This window comes from Leiobunum rupestre, chromosome 10, assembly GCF_980474605.1.
Source record: "Leiobunum rupestre chromosome 10, qqLeiRupe1.1.hap1, whole genome shotgun sequence".
In the NCBI taxonomy this organism is placed as follows: Eukaryota; Metazoa; Arthropoda; class Arachnida; order Opiliones; family Sclerosomatidae; genus Leiobunum; species Leiobunum rupestre.
Window position 1 is genome coordinate 32,144,008 of NC_143393.1, and position 14,035 is coordinate 32,158,042.

The 14,035-nt window shown below is 37.6% G+C and overlaps 1 protein-coding gene across 1 annotated transcript; it reads left to right on the forward strand.

Moving 5' to 3' along the window:
• The first annotated feature begins 2,514 nt into the window (after positions 1-2,514).
• On the forward strand, positions 2,515-10,756 carry LOC149925404 (uncharacterized). Its single transcript, XM_090159998.1, has 4 exons — positions 2,515-2,655; positions 2,716-2,803; positions 6,549-6,692; positions 9,222-10,756. Exons 1-4 carry the CDS (start codon positions 2,581-2,583, stop codon positions 9,380-9,382), a joined length of 468 nt encoding a protein of 155 aa, XP_090016124.1. The 5' UTR covers positions 2,515-2,580; the 3' UTR covers positions 9,383-10,756.
• The last annotated feature ends 3,279 nt before the right edge of the window (positions 10,757-14,035 follow it).

The window sequence follows — 14,035 nt, forward strand, 5'->3', positions numbered from 1 at the left end:
ATTTCCATCGGGGCCCAATGTATGTTTTCGTACCCCCCCCCCCCAAATTGCACATAAATCACATTGCCAGATACATTCGAATAGGATTAGGCGCTTCAATAAATGCCGCTCTCTTTTCCTTTCCACCCCTACGCGCATGCGCTACTCACCGAATAAAATAGTCACGTGTTTGTGTTACTTTTATTTGGAAGGCTAAAGTTGATAGCGCGCGCCAATTTTTTGTATTTCAGGAGGCGCGGGCGAAATTGAACGAGCCCTTCTATTGAAATATTAAGCAGCGCGTACTCTAAAATATACCACTTTTACAAGCATGTCCTGGCTCTCTGTATTACTAATTCTAGGCAAATCGCTGAACAGGTTTTATTTAAGCATCTCTTGTTGAAATATTTTGATAAAGTGGGAAACACGAAAAGCAATTTAATCGGTTTTAGCAGGAATCCATACCTCTACTTGGAATGCTTATCCTGCCGTATCGCGTATGGTAAGATCACTCTGACGGCTTTGGCCCCGCCTACGAAAGAAAAAATACCCTTAGCGCATGCTCCCCTCTCACGTTGTTGTTTGTTAAGTTAACATAGTGGCGGCAAAAAAACCGTCAGCCACATCGAGACGAAAATCTGCCGCGATAAGCATTCCAAGTAGAGCTATGGATTCCCGGTTTCAGTTATTGCGCGGTAAAGCAGGGTACACGACCAACTAAAAAATATATTTATATACTCTTTTATTCGTCCGCCTACACTGACTTAAACTCTGTAACTTGTCTATTTCATTGCGCTCTATAAATCTATACTTGCAACATCTACTGACGTCGGAAAGATGGAACCTATCGATTTCAGATCGTAAACAATGAACAGCTACATTAAGTCTGGGTGTAGACCAGTATTTATGTATTATAACCCAAACAGTTCTCCGAACTGAAAAAACTGTTTAGAGCTCTTACCAGTTAAAGCCTTAAAGGTGCAAATATTACTTTTAATCTAATTTCATATCTTCATTTATTTAGTAATGTAGTCAACTGTCAACCATACATTCAGTCTTCCAAATGACAAATACCCTATTTTTGGGACTGATGTCCATGGCCATATTTTTAACCGAAAAGGGTCTATCAATCATTATTTTTATTCCTGTACTTCTCCTAAAATTTACAATTTTAATCTCTTATTGTTCATGGGGGCAGGACGTTCCTGCGTATATAAGCTCACACAAAATATTATTTATGGTTGACTACATTACTAAATAAATGAAGATATAAAATTAGATTAAAAGTAATATTTACACCTTGAAGGCTTTAACTGGTAAGAGCTCTAAACAGTTTTTTCAGTTCAAAGAACTGTTTTGGTTATAATATATGACCATTTATTAAAACTCGAAAATTAATTTTCTCTTCATTCAAATATAGTTGTCAATCTTAACATGTGACAAAGGATTATTTATGGATCACCCAACAACAAACTATCACTTACGTTCTTTATGAACGACTCCCAAAACCATATGTAACATAATTACTCATAAGTATGCCACTGTATCTTTATTCCATTCAAAAATCTTCACTAACGGTTTGTTTCACCACGAGCCAGTAAAAAGGAGGACTACGGTAGATTTTAACCTTTTTATTCATCCTACTAAAACTGCTTCTTTTATTTGACAATTCGAATTTATTTCAGAACCTGAGTATCCGAAAACTTCATTAATTTGCAATTTAATTGCATTAACAGCACTTGACACTATTGTAGCGCATTTTAACTCCTAAGCCTTGGTTGTTCAAACAGGTTTGTTTACTAAAATAATGGCCGACGGTTTATCAGACGTAGAGCTAATTGAGCTACGGCATAATCGGCATTTGCGATTCGATGACATCAAATATGACATCAAATATTCCGTAGGGTACGGATGACGCAATATCTGTGAAACAAACCGTTAGTGAAGAAATAGAGCTAGTGGCATACTTATAAGGAATTATGTTACATATGCCAAAACGAACTTCCCGTAGCGCATGCGCGGCATTGCGCACCAATGAGAAACTTGAGAGAAAATGAATGCCTCTAAACCGTAATTTCGTGGCTTCCAAAACTGTTATTTTATCGGCGTTATTGATTGAATTATAAATCGTGAAAAGACGGGCCTATGAAGTGAAACACGCTGATTTTAAATCCGTTTTCAGAATTAAAATACGACAAGTGGTTACAGCGCGACCTAAAAAAGGGCTAAAAGTCTCTCTAGCTGAGCTGACGTCTTCCACGACCAATCCGATAAATTGCCAATATACGCGCAGCAGAGGTGGAAATGGGGAAAAAGATGAGCTCTATATAATATATAGTCCGCGAGCTATATTTAATACTGTCGGGAGCGTTACTTCCAATCCCCCTTTCCCGTAAAACCATCAGATCTCATTGGTTCCCTTAAACTGACGTATTCGGAGCTGATTGAAGCGCCTTCCCTCTACACTCGTGCAGGGAAAACTACGTCCATTCTTGGTGTAGATAAGCTCATATGACGCTTTTTTTGGCAGTATAAATCACGATACGACAGCAGATTAGACGGTTTATTTGTACAGAATTGAATAACAGTTGGTTTTGCAAAATGGTCTATTCGTTTAGAATGTGGACAATTATATTGATCACAGTGGCGTTCGGATTATTGTCTTCAGCTGTAATTGTGAGTACAAAATTACGGTAAACGTTTATTGATATGACCTAATTTGTCTCGATTTCGCAGCGCAAGAACAACGGAGAAACTTGTTCGAGAAACGATGATTGCACCTCTCGGTGTTGCGTTTATAAAAAGGATTGGAGCCAATTCAGCGGTTAGTTCTTCGTATTTAACACAACATTGCGCAATTTTTTCAATATCACGGCCCAGTTATTCAACTTTTACGAGGTTTGATTATGACGCTATACCAGTAATAGAAACTTTATCTCCCTGAGTCTCTCTGTGTGACGGTAGAGATGGGAGGGATTTTATGATTATTTGTCAACAGTGCCCTCTGTTGCAGATAAATAGAATCTTGTGAAGATTAAGGAAACAATACAGCGGTAGAACGATTATGAAATTAATTTCATTAAATGTATTTACTTTTAAAAATATTTATGTTTATTGCGTTTATCTTTACTGAATGTAATTAACAAAGTTAATAAATAAGTTAAACGAGGTGGCGCTCCCGTGCGATAACTATAAAAGAGGTGAATTTTTGGGAAATCAAGTCTGACTTATGAGCGCCATCCGAAAACGTCCGTAATCCAACCTCCTAAAGTGGAATTAACTAAGAAATAGCACTGTTTACTGGTCCAAAAGTGGTAAAATAAATACTTGGCCCTGTAAACCAGTAAAAATTACAGAAAATGTAGATGGTTCTTTATATGATATTTTCATATTAGTAGGGACTGATAGAGTTCTATGGACCAGTTTTATGAAATGGTACAAGACCAGTTCATTTTCGGAATAAACTGGACTTTATGGATTTAACTGGTTCAGGAAATCAAATTGTTTTTATATCAATGGGGTGGTTCCTTTTAGAGATAAATTGTTAAAGAAACCATGGCCCTGAAGACCATAATTCTGAAAACATTACTATTTATAAACCTTTCGACCAAAGACTATATATACGCTTCGCTTACTAGACAGGTGTGTTCCTAGAAAAAACCTGTTAACACCTCTGTAGCACTGTAAAAGCTGGGTTAATATTTGGAACCGCGGATAGAGGCGCCACTAGTAACACAGCTCAAGCTAGGGAAAAATTTTGACCAGCGTCGAGATGGAGCCACAATCGGTATGCAAGTTGAGACATAGAACACGCCTGTCTAGTAAGCGAAGCGTATATATAGTCCTTGCTTTCGACCTTTATAATATTTAGTTCACTTGGTGATTAGTAGCCTGATTCGCAAATTATTTACAGAGAAACAAGCATTTAGAGCGATTTTAATGCTTTTATATTTACGCTCAATAACTTCAATAGGCGCTTCAATAATTAACGCTCTCCCTTTCTTTCCTCCGCTACGCGCATGCGCCAGTCACTGAATGAATTAGTTTTATTTGTAAGGCTAAAGTTGATAGCGTGCGCCCATTTTTCCTGGAGGCGCGTGCGAAATTGAAAGAGCCATTCTATAATAAAATATTAAGTAGCTCGCACATCAAATTGGGTGAAAACTATTCGTAAGTCTGGAACTAATTCGGACCAAGCTATGACGTCACCAAAACGTCCCGGACAGTTCAGAACTTGTTGTACGAATAGTCTGAAATTCAATCCTAAAAACACATATTAACTGGTCTAAAAACTATTGCAGACGAATTTAAGAGAATTTCTTGATGGTACCTGCTTTTGAGTAAGTACTGCTAGGGCAGTCCCGAACGATCCGAAAAACGGTTCTCGGTAGCGAACAGACTGCGCAAGGACAGTTCGAGCGGTTCGCGACTGGCGAATAGTTTTCACCTAATATCACGCTTTTACAAGTATGTCCTGGCTCTCTGTATTACTACTTCAAGGGAAATCATTGAACAGGTTTTATGTAAGCGTCTATTGAAAAATTTGGGAGAAAAATTAATTAAAAAAAAACATGCTACACTATTTAAAACTATGTCTCATGTAGAAACTATAACCAGAAATTCAACCCATGAACATTTTCATTAATAAAATACACGAAAACATTAATATTTTCCCGGCTCTATCATTGCCACCTGTATTATGAAAAGGCCCCTGTAATTAGAGATGGCCATGAATCTATCCGATTCTTCGAAAAACGCGGCTTTACTAGAGAGCGTGGTGCCATCTATTTCTGACAAAGGAAGTTAACATTTAAAATAGCCAATTGATAACGTCGTCAGAGAGCCATTGTAGAGTATTATAGTTAGACAACTTGTGCTCTATTTAGTGGCCTTTAACCTAAATTATATATCCCATGTAAAAATATTGTTTATAATTGCTGTTATTGACCAATTTACAACCGATCCAATCAACGCGAGTTACGCGAGGGGTACCTATTAGTACCGCCTTTTTGATTTCGATGCTAGCAACATCTATTGAAAAAGAGCTACTTCACGTCGAGCCTCTACTTGCTTTAAGATAATTTAAAATTTCTACGTTTAAGACTGTTGGCTCCATTTGGTAAAACATCGGATATTTAAAAACCAGCCTACAATGGCGTTGAAGGATCTTCTCAGTTGCCAATAGCAGAAGTAAATGAACTGAAGTTATCGGACTGATACCCCCCCATGTTGGAGACGTTTTCCTTATGAAGTTACATTTTGACCTCGAATTTAAAACTTTGAGCGCTCCTAGGCCGGAAAAAAAGTTTTTGTTTTTATGAAACCATTTTTTATACATAATATTAGCTATACCCACAATGCCCAAGTGCAATTTATCGCGTCAAAAGACGGGGATGGAAATTGGCTTTTATTGGACTCCGATTCTGAGCGCTATTTCGATAACTTAGGTTTATTTACTTCTGCCAATAGGGGCTTAAATAAAAGACCGTCTCTTTTTACTTATCCCTATACTTGATGAAAAGGGGACCTCTAAATATTTTTTTTCGGTTGGTCGGTTACCATATTCGGCTGACTAACCAAGGAAGCCAACTAAAGTCCCTTTTCAAGTCAAACCAATTCAACACTCACTTAATAAACGCAAAACAATTTCGGTTAGGCTTCACACAATTTTTTCTCCTTTACGCAAAAATTCTTCGTTAGACCTAAACGAGTTTTGGCCGTCAACGTTCACCATCGCGGCGTTTTTGGCCTTTTACACGGACCATATAAAGAGTAGCATGCATATCCGTGCTCTAACAACCGTGGTGTAACGCACCGATTTTGTTCAAACTCGGCGGTTTGGTAGACCTTCTTGTAACTTGAAAAACCCTAAAGGGAAATGTCTCCATAGGCAACCGTTAGCCATGGCCACCAAAAATGTTTTTGACAACACAAAATGGGAATTAAAATTGATCAGATTAACATGTTATTTTCAAGGGGAAAATTTCCATTTTGTGTTGTCAAAAACATTTTTGGTTGCCATGGCCAAACGGTTGCCTATGGGTACATTTCCCTTTAGGGTTTTTCAGGTAACATGAAGGTCTACCAAACCCCCGAGTTTGAACTAAATCGGTGTCGTCTCCTTGTAAGTATTAATAGTACCTATAGCCATTCGCTGAATGATTTTATCATAAGTCTATAATATTGTTCCATAAGTTTGTTACTTTGGGAAACATTTTACTGAGAGCTAGTGACGTCACCACAAGAGGAAAATCCCCCCCCCCCTCTAGCGAGGCGCTGTCAAAGTCTATGTGTGACGCGTTAGCCAGAGGACGCAAAACGGCGACTTGGCCCTCAACCACCAAATGTTAACAAAAATAAATATACCAAAATTGAATTGAATTGAATTAAATTGAAGCCCGTAATGCAGTCTGTCTTGAAGAATAGGAAGTGTCACACTTATGTAACAATATTATATACTTATAGTTTTATTTAAGCGCCTATAGTTTGCTGGTCTATTTGGGAACTATCATAGGTTACCTGCCCATTCCTTGAGTATACTGTGATTCGCATTAACCATGCATTTGCAGGAAGTGGCAGGAAGACAGACCTAGTTGGTGGTGAAATTCTCGGGACACGATGCGAAGCGCTCGCTAAGGTTGGTAAGCCTTGCAACAGTGGACAGCAATCGGCATATTACTACAATGACTATTGCGGCCAATGTGGTAAAAGACGTAAGTCATTTTTCTGCCGTTATTTCAAATCCTTAATTAAAATACACTTTCCCGGTATATGTATATATGTTATACCAAGAACGTATATATGTATAAGAACGTTGAACAAAAGGCATTGCTTGGGCCATGATTTAATCAGTTTCCGAATAACTCCGCCCTAAAATCCGAGTGCAGCGCGTGCTTGAGCTAGAAACGGTTTTTACCTTTAGCGCGGAGTTATTCTGTAACCGATTAAATCATGGCACCAGGCGCCAATTTGATCGTTCAACGTTCTTATACATATATATGTTCAAATTCAAATATTTTATTATAAATCTGGTTTGTTACAAAGGCGTTAGAGGCAAGGGCGTATTTAAGGGGGGGGGGGGCGTTCAACCCCCCCGAAATGCTGATGACTTGGGGGGGGGGGTGGCTAATAAAAATCAGTGAAACTTCCGTCAGCAACCCCCCCTTGAAATTTTCCCTCAAAACCCCCCCTGAAATAAAATCCTAGATACGCCCTTGGTTAGAGGGCCAAGTCATCTAGCGACTTATAGCCCTCTTTAAACGAGATTACAAATTAAAAGATATTTGGTTAGTTAATAAACAAAACAAATAGAGAAAAAAATATATACATGTATACGTTATATCATGAATGTATTCAATGTAATCATGAATATCGAACTGCATTCTAGCCTCAGTCGCTAAGATGGGATGGGCTTAATGACCGCTCAAAAATGGTATAAAAGGGAATCGTTTCGAAAGTCGAAACCTTAGAAATAACTTGACTAGTTTCAGTGCCAAGGCTTAGCGTGAAATTTAGTTTAAAAATTTTTAATACTAATCTTTTTGATTGAACGAAAATAGGAAATAATATTAATAAATATTCCTTTAATTATGATTATCAAGTAATTTTGATAAAATGCAGGTATTTTTCTTAGACACTCGAGTCATTTTCTTCACCGGTTAAATCGCGCAATCCCGGAAACGTTTTGTGGATCGAGTCCACGACAAACGTCTGTCTATTGATTGGCTCAAGCATAAGAGGATAATAACAATAAGTTGGAGATTGAGAGAATTCCTCAATGAAAGCTTGTCAGATCTACGTCACTCAAGAACCAGGCAAACGTCACTCCGCAACTTTTAATATTCCTACGTGCGCTTAACACGCCTACCTGTTAAACCATAACCCTATCATAAGGTCCCCATAAGCAAAGGTCTAGGCCAAATTTTTGACGATCACATACCCGTTTTTAAGAGGTAGGTATTTTAAATCTGCACCTCCTAGTGGTTACATCCCAAACAACGCATTTCTAACAATAATTTCGCGAAATTCATAATATGAATGCGCATAAGCCGTGCGCGAACGTTTTTTAACTTATAAACACGCGGGAGAAATCTCCGCCGCGAGCCCTTAGCACCGTAGCCAAGGCTTATTCGCAATTTTAACGCTTTAAATCTTAAAATTAGCACTTATCTTTGCAAAATGATTCATCAGAACCTAAAACTGGCTATTGAAAATAAGAGTTGGGTTTCTGAAGGTATTTATTTTTCAAATTTGAGATTTAGACGCGTTTTGTGTGGCATTTATCAACTCGAGCGTGGCTGCTCCATTGAGTTGGGAATATTAATCTAGAGGTCCAATCAAAACGTCGGATTTCAGTATTTCGCGAAACAAGTTTTTAAAAATAAGAATACTGTCGTCTGCTCCCATCGGCGTCCCAAATAACGAGAAAACGTTATCATTCTACCCGTGGCGCCGTCTATCTCTCAATGGTTCCTTCAAATAAGACGCGTTTTCAAGCAAAAAGATTTTTTTTCTTCAAAATAATGGATGGCGCCACGGGTCATATGATAACGTTTGATCGTCATTTTAGAGCAGACGGCACATTCGTATTTTTCAAAAACTTGTTTCGCGGGGAGCAGATTTGATTGGATCTCTAGATTAATATTCCCAACTCAATGGGCTGCTCTCCCAAGTAAGATAATATTTGAGATGTAGAAATTATGAAAAAGATGTCACTACTGCCCTATCGTCGTACGTGGGAATCTATACCTCTACTTGGAATTCTAATCGTGCCGTATCGCGTATGGTAAGATCACTCTGACGGCTTTGGCCCCGCCTACGAGAGAAAAAATACCCTTAGCGCGTGCTCCCCTCTCACGTTGTTGTTTGTTAAGTTAACATAGTGACGTCAAAAAACCGTCAGCCACATCGAGACGAAAATCTGGCCGCGATAATCATTCCAAGTAAAGGTTAATTTTCTTCTCTCCAGAAATAATATGCAGTGAAAATGAATGCCCTACCAAAATTAGGGCGGGAGAAAAGCCCGAAATAGCAAACCCCCTCCAAAATGACGTCATGAAAAAATAAATATAATTTGTTGCGTCTACGCTTGTTCGAAGAGTCAGAATATTCGGAAACATAATCTGGTTTCATTTTTCAATGTCGATATTCATGGTTAAAATGAATACATTCATGGTTATATGTTATATGATATTATATATTATAAATTATATATTTTATATTATATTACATTTCCAATATAGTGTGGTGCAGGTATGACAGACGAAAAAAGATGGAGGTGTGCAAAAAACCAAATAGAATACTCCAAGGGAGAAGATCAATGGGTAACGCCACCAACGGTTGGATTTTTAAATACGCGAAGTCTTCTCAGATGGCACCACCAGTCGGAAATGTTAAATTTTAAATCAGCTAAAAAAATTCTTAATTATATAATTTTTTCCGTGCTATGTTTAATGTAGAATTTTTCAAGATGGTCAGTGTATACTTAAACATAAAATAGTTTCAAATGATGTTTTTTTAGGAAATTAATAATATTTATCCATTCATAGCCCAAACTTTTAATTTATATACTATCAAGAACATAGAGATAGAAAAGAAATAGAGGGAAGATTACCGCGTTAAGGCACCCCTGTTTTTGACCGCGAAAATTCATCCCCCCCGCGCATGCATGAAAGCGGAGATGGGCAGAATTTGCAACGCCATCTATCCTTCTTTAATTTACATCAAATGACTTGATTTTCAAAAAGGCATAATGTATTTCATTTCACCGCGCATCGATGGCGCCACGTAATTTGCCCATCTTCCTACATTGGCAAAAAGGAGGTCGGCACTCGCGGTCAACTTCGCCAGATACAATAGTGCCTCTATTTCTTTTCTATCTCTATGATCAAGAATGTAATTTCCTGACCTTTTTTCGACACTGACATTCTCGCCAAGCTCCAACTTGTGTGATAGTCCATAATGAAATAGGATAAAAAGCTAAACCCTAAACAAATTGGTAGAAATTAAAAAACAATAAGTCTTCGAGTAAGCATAAAGACGCGAATATTGGGAATAATAGATCATCGAGTAAAAAAACTAAATAAAATTGCCAGAAATTCCTATTTGGGACTCATCAGAACCGTGCGGGAAATCTGGCTCGCGACTATTACACTAAAAAGAGAAACTAAGCCTAAACATAAAAAATTTCAAAACGCGTTGCATAACCTTGGAGGAATAAAACAAGTATACAGGAGTTGCAGAGACCTGCGAAATCGGTTTCGTCAGTGACCGTGATCTCGCGCGATTCGGAGGGGTTCAAACGCGACTAGCGCCAACTGCATTCGGGATTTTGCAACTATTTTCATTTTATAGCATTGTTTTCGCGTCGTCTGGTTTGTTTTATTCCTCCAAACAAATACGAGTCATTTTGGAAAAAGGCGCAAAGAATTTAGAAATGTTTCAAAACCAACCAGACGACGCGAAAACAATGATATAAAATGAGAATAGTTGCAAAATTCCGTATGCAGCTGGCGCTAGTCGCGTTTGAACCCCTCCGTCTCGCGCGAGTTCACGGTCACTGACGAAACCGATTTCGCAGCTCTCCGCAACTCCTGTATACTTGTTTTATTCCTCCAAGGCATAACAACGGAAGGCGAATAGAGGGATAGTGTTGGATAATAATATGAACGAAATGTTAAGTTAATAAGAACCATGCACCTATGTGCAGGTGGTTCTTATTAGCTTAAGCTCCGACTTGAACTTGCATGTTATCGTCCTTGGTAGTAGTATCATTCACTTTAGGCATATTTAGACACTAGGGGTCTCTGTACTGAGAACTAAACTTAACTCTGAAAACCAGTTGGGTTATAATTTTTCCTTTTTAACATACTTATTGATGTTATGTTACTTATGCCATGGACTAATTAATTAGTCCATGCTTATGCTTTAAACAATTTTAGAATTGGTCTATACAGGCGCATTTTATAAATATACGTATGACAATTAGCAAAAATTATAACCGAACTGAATCAAGATTTAATTCAGCATAGAGCCCCCAAGTGTCTAAATATGTCCAAAGCCAAATATACTACTACCAAGGATTCTATATGTGTCAGAGGATATGTGGCGTGAGATAAAACCTGACGGCGATTGAGGCCGGTCATCCGCAGTTGATTCAAGGCAGATTTAAATTTTTAAAGTCCCTCAAGGCCAAATATCTCGTTTCTGTTCGGTCTGCAATTAAAAAAATCGCCAACTATGACTCGCGTTTTAAATACGTCTAATCAAAAAAGTGTCAGACTTAAAAAATGAATTAATACATTTTTTACATCTTAATATACTCTACTTTAATTAAAACATAATCATCCTTTCTAAAATAGTGTCTTAAAGAATCGCGCCCATTTTCAATACACCGATATTTGACCTTGAAGGAATCGAAACAAGTAGTCGCATTTTAAATGCACTTTTGCTCTCTCTTAACCGCGACGATGCACAGTGGGACGAAACGGGGGAAAAAGTGGGCATTTGTGGAAAATTTTAAATCGATGAAAATTTTTATCTTGGGTATTTTATGATGACTTTATATCGATAGCATACTGTAATACCTGAGATTTCTGTTTGCAAGTCATATTTTATTTTGTGGAGGCCATAGAACCCGTTAAAGTGACTAAACTCGTTTGTCATCCTAACTAATTCTTTTATACAAAAACCATAAATTAAAACCAATTACTTCTAGGTTATCTATGTATATTTTTAGTCTCTGTTATTTGACGCATTGATCTAATATTTTTCCAATTTCAAAAAGAAAATTTTGCTATGTCTATGGACATCTAAAATCTTAGTTGCTGTTAAAAAGTGTAAAGATACGAATAATTCTTAGATTTAAAAAAAAATATTAAATAATATTATACAAGTAGTCATATTTCTCGATTCTAGTAGTATTCTAGTTTATAAATATCAATAACCCATATCCATCCGGGTCCCTCTGTAGCACAAATAAAATTATAAAGATAAAGCACTAAATCACAATGTCTCCCAGAAACATTATGAAAAACGTCCAAATACGATTTTCCTTTATCGCGTATCCTACTTCACCCAACTATAGAAGAATTTGAACTCGATAGAGACTACAAGCGACATTTCTAGCGTCCAGCAAAATATGTAGAAAGATTCAGCGCGTGATTTAGGGTGATTATAGCTTTTTGCTTTTGATTTAAAACTGAGCGCCTTTTTATTAGTCAATTTGCATTTTTGATCTTTATTTTATCGACTTTCTGTTGTGCAAATCCGATTGAATCAAAGCTATGTAGACCTAGAATAGGACGTGGAACACTTTTCTAATTGAAACCATCTTCGTAACTCTTACGGTTTTCGAGGTCATTTTTCGATGACCTTGAACCATGTCTTCAAGGTCATCGAAATTTTTATAGTAGGTATTCCCTTACTCAGTGTATGCGACCTAAAAATTTCAATTTTCTACCTAAAACAGGTTTGGAGTTATTCGCGGCGCCTACTTTTTTCTCGTTTCGTCCCACTGTGCGATGCTGCTGGCAGTTTTTTTGTACAGGTTTTACGGGTCGCCTCATATCCTCTTACACATATAGAATCCTTGTTTACACGGTAGAAAGCGTCATACTTATTGTTATCTTGTGATACAATTTTGCAAAATAAGAAAACACCATCTGCGAGAGGCTTCGGGAACATCCAGACGAAAGACGTAAACTATTATTATCATGTCTTTAAGGTCATTCAAAAACTATCTCGAGAACCGTTTGGTTTACGGCCATATTATGAGTTCAAATAATTTTGATTTCACCAATCGGAAGCCAATAAATTGAAGGTTAATGAATTCAGTGTTTGATAATAAAATAATCTGATTAGTTTTAATGTGACTAAATCAAATAAATACTGAATAGTTTACAACGGTTCAATTATGCCACCGTCGGCTACGATACATGCTTGAGCTCGATTAACGACGGAGTTCATATTAGTGTTGTTCAACGGAAGGAATTAATTATTTTTTCTTATGACAGCCAATCTTACAGAAAACAGGTTCAATTCATTAACCTTCAATTTATCGGCTTCTGATTGGTCAAATTTGATCAAATCAAAGTAATTGAACTAATAATATGGCGAGCAACAACTTTTAATTGGAACCAAATCCGTAAACCCAACGGTTCTCGATATAGTTTTTGAATGACCTTGAAGAATTGGTTCAAGGTCATTCAATTTTACACGAGGAATGTTCCATAGAAAATTGAAATTTAAAAAAAAACACGTTTTTCAGGTATTTATCATTTTTAGGCCTAAGGTGGTGCCTTGGGTATTAGCCTAGCTGATTATTATTATTATTATTATTTTCGTTATTTAGTAGACACCTTGTATATCTTACTGATAGTGTAATTGGCTTTTTAATTTTCCCTACGCTTTTAAAGCAACTGTCAGCTCTAGCATTGCCCCATGTGTTATGATAAGGCCCTTGTTATTAGAGATGGCAATGAATCTATTCTATTCTTCGAAAAAACGACTTTACATAGTGCCACCTTTTTAATGGCAGAGGAAGCTAAAATTCAAAACAGCGAAACAATAACGTCGTCAGAATATCATTTCTAATTATATAATTAGAAAACTTATACTCTACCAAGAACCCATAGACGTACTAACAGTGGCGGCTTAAGAAGGCTGGGTCCCCGGGGCGGCGGCAGTGTTTTGTGACACCCCCCAGGACCGTGCAGAAGTTTTCACGGGTCCGTCTTCTTCAAGTTTAATCGTTCTGATTTTCACCCCCCCCCCCCCCCTCGAGCTTCTCTGATGGCACCCCCTGCTGCCCTGGTACCCGGGGCGGACCGCCCCCCGCCCCCCCTTAGGCCGCCACTGTGTACTAAGAACACGTAATCATAGCTTTAGCCCGTCGTGGAGCCTATTAATCTATATTTTCAAAATAAGCCCCGCCTTTTTATATTTTCCGCCTATAGTAACTTAAGTAAACAAAAAATAAGCGATCTAAGAACTACTTACACTAACTAAAAACTGACTTAAAAACCACTTAAAACCAACTCTAATTTCGCTTAATGGA

Bases quoted from the DNA above. Each gene is read 5' to 3' on its own strand.
- LOC149925404 (XM_090159998.1), top strand. From the start codon at position 2,581: ATGGTCTATTCGTTTAGAATGTGGACAATTATATTGATCACAGTGGCG. The intron at 2,656-2,715 runs GTGAGTACAAAA...TCGATTTCGCAG, and splicing joins TATTGTCTTCAGCTGTAATT to CGCAAGAACAACGGAGAAAC. The intron at 6,693-9,221 runs GTAAGTCATTTT...TTTCCAATATAG, and splicing joins CGGCCAATGTGGTAAAAGAC to TGTGGTGCAGGTATGACAGA.